Source organism: Paramisgurnus dabryanus, chromosome 1, assembly GCF_030506205.2.
Source record: "Paramisgurnus dabryanus chromosome 1, PD_genome_1.1, whole genome shotgun sequence".
In the NCBI taxonomy this organism is placed as follows: Eukaryota; Metazoa; Chordata; class Actinopteri; order Cypriniformes; family Cobitidae; genus Paramisgurnus; species Paramisgurnus dabryanus.
The window spans coordinates 52,063,984-52,071,782 of record NC_133337.1 but is presented as its reverse complement, the minus strand read 5'-3'; the positions used below and the strand labels follow the sequence as shown (position 1 = coordinate 52,071,782).

The 7,799-nt window shown below is 38.1% G+C and overlaps 1 protein-coding gene across 2 annotated transcripts; it reads left to right on the top strand.

The window, feature by feature from the left end:
* The first annotated feature begins 2,590 nt into the window (after positions 1–2,590).
* msl1b (MSL complex subunit 1b) lies at positions 2,591–7,049 on the top strand. Of its 2 annotated transcripts, none has more exons than XM_065262648.2 (9): positions 2,591–2,746; positions 3,308–4,024; positions 4,170–4,351; positions 4,450–4,754; positions 4,829–4,893; positions 5,009–5,076; positions 5,741–5,868; positions 6,009–6,045; positions 6,154–7,049. In XM_065262648.2, the coding sequence occupies exons 2-9, from the start codon at positions 3,416–3,418 to the stop codon at positions 6,242–6,244; spliced, it is 1,485 nt and encodes a 494-aa protein (XP_065118720.2). In that variant the 5' UTR covers positions 2,591–2,746; positions 3,308–3,415; the 3' UTR covers positions 6,245–7,049. The 2 variants fall into 2 exon arrangements, with proteins under 2 accessions (XP_065118720.2, XP_065118718.2); XM_065262646.2 differs by having other exon boundaries at positions 5,973–6,045.
* Positions 7,050–7,799: the final 750 nt, after the last annotated feature.

Below are 7,799 nucleotides of genomic sequence, written 5' to 3'. Positions count from 1 at the left end.
TTACAAAGAAGCAGGACAATACAGATGCTTTTAAAAACAGACAAACAAAATGAGTTATTTGTAAGATGATGAAAGGCCTGGAAAAGAAATGTAGACACAAGGTTCATATGCGTAAGTAAATACAGATGATGGTGAAAGACGCAGGGTGCTAAATGTTATACAGTGGGATCTGCTGTGATGTTCTCATTCTGGCATTGACCAAGAAAGACAGAGAAGTCATCAAACATCAGAGAGAAAATCCTAACGTTCACCAGCCTCCAGGATCAATTGTTATGAATTTACCAGCTCTTTTGAGTAAAACCCAAACCTGTTCAGCACTGGACTGGAGACTGGCAGTACAGTGCTGGCTGCTAGCCAAACGTGCTAACTGTGCAGCAAGAGAGTCTCCACTGTGCCAAACTGTGTTGAAATTAACCCAGTAATCAGAAACATTATGTTCTTGTGGGGAGAGACCATGCTATTGGCAGATGGCTAAGAGCATTGGAGAGATACCTGCCAAACGTTAGCCTGTTCTCCTCTCCCTCTGTGAAAGCCATTGTAAGGAGAAGAGAGGTGCACCCCTGTGTATCTGCAGCATATGGCAGGGTAAATATTGATGGTTATTATAATTATGAACAGCATACGCTCATAATTAATCATACACGTGCTCTCATCTTCAAGACTTAAGCAGACATTTGTGCATTATGCAAGGAGATTATGACAGATGCCACAAGGCCAGCAGTGGCCTGCTGTGTCTGGTGATATGACGGCTTAATCTGTTATATTAAGTGTTTCAAACCATTGAAATCCAATAACTCATAGGGAACTTACAGTGCTGTAATGAACATGAATGATAACACAAAACGCTTTTGAGGTACATTTTAATTTAAAGACTTTTTTTTCAATTAATCAAAACAACTAAAAGTACAGTTTGGTTACCAGGGTCACTTCTATGAAAGTAGTAGTAAACAGCAAGAAGGCAGGGTTCAGATTTTTTCAATAAAGCTAAATTTATTTAACTGTTTATTGCTGTTTTATTCCATCATACCAGGCACAGATCAGTCATAAATCTTCACGTCATAGAAGATATGGCTGGGTTATGAACACCAAGGCACTTTTGATGTTTTAAGTCCTACGAGTTCAGATAAAATGCCCAAGCTGTCATTAGGGGGCAATATCCTTTAACAAGGTCTTAATATGTACATAGGTACAGATACAGTTGGTTCCAATATGTACACTGGAAAAACTCTATGGGTGCTTTTTGAGAGGGTACCGCCCCAGTGACAGCTAGGGAAATGTTTTGACCATTTATTCTGGCAATGTATGTGCATGAGTACATTGGATTTGAGAAGGCCATGCCATGATAGATTAAGATTTCTTCTGTGCACTGTCACAAAGGACATTGTATTAATATCCTCAATTTTAATATTTATTAATTACATATTTTTTATATTAGCTACCGGTATATAGGCTATGGCTTTTTCTATGTATGTTAACATTTTAAACAATGATAAAACATCAAAAAGGTGGGAGACCCCTACCTCTACCTGACATGTGTTTTTATAGCTCTCATAATTCAGCCCTGAGCTTCAGTTTTCTCATCTGTTCAGAGAGTGAGAAAAAACATTGGAGATCTCATTTACTGTACTTCATGAACAGATCCATTACCCTCAAGGTCTCTTCACTGTCCAATAAGCCTGTGCAATCCCATTTCACCCATATTTACATACTCCTCTCCTCTCCTACACATTACTTTTAGCCTACTTACTCGTATATCTGGAAATTCATATATGCCATTTACATATGCTGCTGTTTTCTGTCATTTTCTATATGTTTTCTGCATGCATGTTATATGAAGCAAGTTATTTGCACACTTGTAAAAAAGCTGATGAAGATTCTCAAAAACATGCATACAAGTTACATCTCAAGGCATAATATGGCTTTTTAAATATTTAAAAAATTAAAAACAGATATGCATTATCAGTTGCTAAATATGGTGTTTGTTCTTTGTCACATTAAATGAGCATTGAATAACAACACATTTACGTTTGCATAAATTTATAGGCACTAAAAGAGCATACTATATTTCCTGTAATATCTAAAAAAAAATTAAGTTTATGCAAAGTGCATTAGAAATTGAGAATGAGGGATAAACAGCTGTAGTACATCGCCCTCTGTTGGCAAAATTACTTATGCACAAGTGCTTACAAGTTTGTTCGACTTCATGCCAATCGCGCATGATATCAAGGTACCGCGAGAAGGTTTCGAAAGCATACAGAGCTGTTTGTTCTCGCGGTACTTGCCGATAAGTCTGCGCAGCGCCGTATGAATACACTTCTTATGAATATCAAATCCAGATACAAATTTAAAATTTACTGTATAAACTATACATTTCAAAATTACATTCAGTTATAAGAAAATACTTTACATTTTTCAAAAAGAATCTGTACAAGAGCACAGTCGAAAAACGTCACAGGAAATGATGTCGGCGACGTTCCCGCAAACTGTGCACGGTATGATCCATATTACCTCCGTCCACAATTACTGTTCCCATGCCAACTGTATCCTGACCAGTCTCTCTATCCTAGAGGCTTATCGGGAATTAAACACTAAAATTAAAAACTTCATTTAATCCATCTTTCGAAACGCAGCACACCGAAGGTAAACATTTCCTCACACGGCGCATGCGTGCGTGGCATCGGCAATCGGATGTTGGGACATTGCGCAGAGGATTCAGTCTGAAAATGGGCGACAGACATCAATAAAAGTAAAATAATGGGTTTATTTAATATATGTTTTGTATAACCATTAGCGTTTTCTACTTGGGTGAGTTGTAGCGATCTATATGACCTGCGGTGTAAAGTAGACTTCAAGCCGTTGTCTTTGGAAAACGACTATGTTGTATTACCTCGTTTGCTAACAGTGGCTAGCTAGCAATGGGAATCAAAATGGAGGCACACTATTTATCACACTAGCTGAAGTGAATTCATTAATATCTCTTGGAACATAAATACATCTTAAACTTTTGCTTCACGTACTTTAGAAACTAGTCGCACAAGTTGTAATATTAGTACATTTTTGTGTTTATCTTTGCACGAAAGCTAGCCAAGTTCAACATGCGGCGAGATGTTGTTTAATAACATGCAATTTATGTTTAGTCAATGGGCAATATTTTAAAAGCCATGCCAGAAAACACATTCTTACAGTGATTTCATTTTAATTTATGTTAGATTTCTGCTTTCAGGCAGGTCTTAAAGCAAATATGTACAGGTCTGTCTGTTATACAGTTGATTTTAATGGGAAAATAAGTGTCTTGTTTTGTTTGCAGGTACAGTTCTGAAGACACCAGTACGATCACCTATCATATGAGCCAATGAACAAGTTGATATGATTTCAATTGGAGCCATGGTTTATAGAGTAGAGGTTGTTCTTCAACATGAATATGCGCCCCGGTTGCTTTTCTAAAGTTGGATTATGCATGAATAACCTTGAATTGAGCCAATCAAAAACAGGACTAAAGAGTGTCCGAAGAGGTTCTTCAGACTCAGAGCCACAAGATGGTGATGCTCCCAACGACACCAGACAACATTTGATCTTGGACAAAAGTGGAAAAGCTAAAAGGACTTCATTGCCTGTAAAGCTCGGGAGAAGTTTAGCTGTAGCTTCAGAGGCTGGCTCTGAGGGCACAGTAACACTGTCCTCTCAAGCTAAACAAATGGGGGGTGAAGGCACCCCTGTAAAAAGTAAAACTCCTCTTGGACAGACCAACACTATTGACAATAAGCCAGACTTTGTATCAATGAATTCGCATAGTAATTCTAGAGACCCTGTGGGTGAGAAAAGTGTGAAGGGGTTAGAAACCATGGGGGTATCACATGATCACACTGACGGTAAAAGGACAAATATGAGGAAAATTGCGGGTCACTCTCAAGCCACTTGCCTTAAACAACTCCTTCTGCTTCAACTGGATTTGATAGAGCAACAACAGCAACAGCTGCAGTCTAAAGACAAAGAAATAGAAGATCTCAAATCAGACAGAGACACGGTATGTGTGGTGCATAGTTTATCATGCTTATAGAATTCAAATTTTCTGTTACTCTTGTATAATGTAGGGTTTGTAATCTTTTTCTCGAAGGAAAGTGATGTAAATATATTTCCTCATGTTGTCTCTGTGACCTGACTTAAAACAGTTGCTCGCCCGTATTGAGAGGATGGAACGGCGTTTGCAGTTGGTAAGTAAGGAGCCCCGTGATAAGAGGCTCTTTCAGCCATTAGAGAGATGGGTCCCTGACACGGAGGACTTTTGGGAATCAGATATGGGGGACAGCCCGAAGACTGAGACGCCTAAATCGAGTGGCAAGGGGCAAAAGAGGTAACGAACGGCAGATTCTTCTGTTATTCCTCGATCATCGTTCTTGTCTTCATGTGGCTTCTACTTGACTTATGTCAACCTGTAAATATTTTGTCTAGGAAGTTCAGCTTCTTGGACAGTAAGACGCAGAGGTCGAGGGGTAAGGGTTCACGAATGACCCCCCAAAAATTAGACATGGGTGAGACATCGACATGTCAGCGTGACCTGCGAAGCAAGGAGACTCCAAAGAAAGGGAATGCTGCAAAAACATCCGGAGAGGCGTCTGTGCAGCCAAAGGGAAAAGGAAAAAAAGAACCTGAAGAACCATGCATGGCAACCAACGAGATGTATGTATGCTGCTGGCACCAGCCTCCGGACTCTCCATCACTGGAAGCTTCTCCAAAGAAAGAGGAAGAGGTTGCAAGTAAGTGCTTGGCTCAGATGTAAATTGGCAGTCATGTGAATTTATAAATTCTAATGTCGAAAATATTGCTTCAGTTCCATCGTGGAGGGAAAATGTCATGGATCCCCTTGAGGAGGCGGATGCATCTGACATCCCTGAGGTAAGATTCATTAGATTATGCACACTTGCAGTAGCACTATATATGTTTTCTACATAAATCCAGGTTTTTAAGGAACTTTTTTTTACCCCGTTGTGTGTGTGTGTTAATTCTGTAGAACCTTGATGACGGTGTTTTTCTAAAACGGCATGCAAAGCTAGAACTGGATGAGAAGAGACGAAAAAGGTGAGACTTTTAATATTTACTTTTGTCTCTAGGTTAAAAATAAAGACTTTTTATGTTCAAGCATAAACCATATGTAATATTATTATGTCATTTTATGTAAGTTGTTGTTTTAGCATGTATCAATGAATTGTTTAACATTTTGTACATAGGGCTTTGCAAAATAAAATCTAAAATAAATATACTGAACCTTTTAAAATCAAAGAATATAAAGATAACAAAAATATTGGACCAGCATTGAGTCGGAAGGGGAGAAACCCAGAAAATTGTTTATTTGACCCAACAATGGGTTAAAATAGCCCAGCATTTTGAACATGGGCTCAATTCTAACCCAACGTGTTTGAGCCAATGCCTGACCTGTACAGCAGCTTGTTTCACGGTTGCTAATTCATGTCTGTTATTCACCTCCTCCTCTCATTGGCAATTGTGAAAATGACGTAATACTCCTAATTATCAACATGATATTATCGAGGCGGCACCTATTTGCTTGTGAGCACATCAGGATGTGTAAGATTTGATCTGTAGACATCACACATTACATGATAATTTGAACCGATTGAGGTCCAGGGACTGTTTTCCTCTCCGATTCCCTGAAGGGGAAAATTGGGTTAAATTCAGGCTGATAATCCTGTTGTGTGAGCAGCTTTTTTCATGTTTTTCCTGCCAGGTGGGACATTCAGAGAATACGTGAGCAACGCATGTATCAAAGACTGCAGCAGCGCACAGAGAAGAAAAAGGTTAATGTTCAGGAGAGCCAGCCTGAGGTTTCCTCATTTTACCCTGATCCAGAAAATGGTACGCCCTTCACATTAACACTTGTTATACACATTTTAATTGCAATTATAAACACATAAAGCTGGTTCTGTAATTTCACTGGTTCTGTTTAACCTTATTTATAGTGGAGTATATTGAAGTTACACCCTTTTTGCCTGTAGTGGCCTTCGGACAGCCTTTGCCCAATCTGCCCGCACAGTAAGAAAATATTTTTTTTTTGCAAATCAACGTTTTTGAATCGTTTAAGTTTTACTACTATATGAATCAAAAGCCATGATGATTATGTCTCTCTTCTGTTTCTTTCAGGAACTTCAAGCTGCCGTGGCTTGACGAAAAAAGTCGATGTCGCGTTGAAAATCCGAAAAAACAAACGCCCCATAGAACCTGTCGGAAATGAGTGGCAGAGACTCTGAATTTGTGTCCGAGTGCTTGACACAGAAGTGCGCTGGATTATGTCTAGTAAACATACGGTTACGGAACCAAAGCGGATAGGGATGCTGTTTATGCAGGAATTAAATGAAGTTAGCAGGATTACAGCTGTGTTGCTGTCACAATAAGACATCAACTGCCATGCAAGCTACTATTTAACACGCAACAAGTGTGTGGCCTTGATTTAATATTAAATCTGTTGTCTGGTTCTGTGTACTTTCACTGAGAAGAAATTATATTGTTTATTGCAGACTCTGCTGCAAATAAAGTTTCAATGTGCACTAAACTGTGGCAATGGAGTATTGTTGCACATTTGCATGTGATCCCGCAATATAATAAATAGTCTTGAGAATGGCTTGGCTTGTTTTTAGAATCGTATGCATGAATGTCTTGTTCAATCTTATGCCCTAAAATCTAAACATTTTTGTTAGCATAACATAGACATTTAGACAACAAAGAGCAGAATTAGAATGAGGACGCTGACATGTTTAGAAGACTAGCAAGCATTTTTGTTTGATCTAGATGAATGCTAGAGGTAAATGTGATCTTGTTAGTACCACAGACCTAAGTCTTTTCACTTCATCTTGAATGTGTACAAACAAACCTTTTTGTAATTAATACCACACATTGGCTGTAAATAAAAACATTGCTGTTATTTTTTTATTTAATGTCAAAATGTTGTATGTCCAGTATAGATATATTGATAGCATTATTTACGAAATAATTTGTTTTTCAGAAAAATAAAACGCATTTGGTGATTTCATCTTTTCAAACAGTTGTCCATATTTCTTTTTATTGTTGCATATTTTATTATTAGAATATTTGCCATTATAGTGCTCCAGGTGCAGGATTGTAAATTCAGACCTAGGAATGTACAACATTCAGAAGGGTTTTGATTAAGCCAGAGTTTAAGCCTCACATTTGGAATTTAGGCGGTTTTTATACTGCATACAAAAAACATTACTGGTGTGTGCATCTTGAGACAAAAGTATGGCACATATTTATTATCAGTGCAAGCTGTTTTCAGTTAAGACACCGGAAAAATACATTTTAGTCTGGGACTAGACTTAAGTCCTGTCCGGGAAACTGCTCCTCATTGATATCATGATTTAAATGATCCGTTGTTTGTTTATAATTTTATGCACAAACTCTTAAAGATGTTTAAGTTTTTGGAAATATACATACATGGATACAGGTCATTGAAAGTGTTTGAATCTATTTTATGCAAGAAGTTTTCTGGAAAAAAATCCATATTATTCCCTGTGTAGTGTAGGATAATATTATAAAAATTCTAAAATGTTCGCTTTAAATGCTTATATCTTCTGTATGCAAATGTTGATTTTCATACCAAAATGTTTTTTTGCATAGTTCTGTTTGACAAATGAAAACATCTCTGGTAACGTATGTAACTGTTGTTCCCTGAGAAGGGAACGAGGCGCTGCATCTCCCTTGCCATACTTCCTGCGTCCCCGTAACCCCATCTTTGGCAATATTTTGGATAGCGATATACTTCGTAGCTCCCG

Excerpts from the sequence above, each read along its gene's own strand:
- msl1b (XM_065262646.2), top strand. The coding sequence starts at position 3,416 with ATGAATATGCGCCCCGGTTGCTTTTCTAAAGTTGGATTATGCATGAAT. Across the intron at positions 4,025-4,169 it reads TCAAATCAGACAGAGACACG|TTGCTCGCCCGTATTGAGAG; the intron begins GTATGTGTGGTG and ends GACTTAAAACAG. Across the intron at positions 5,869-5,972 it reads TTACCCTGATCCAGAAAATG|TGGAGTATATTGAAGTTACA; the intron begins GTACGCCCTTCA and ends CCTTATTTATAG.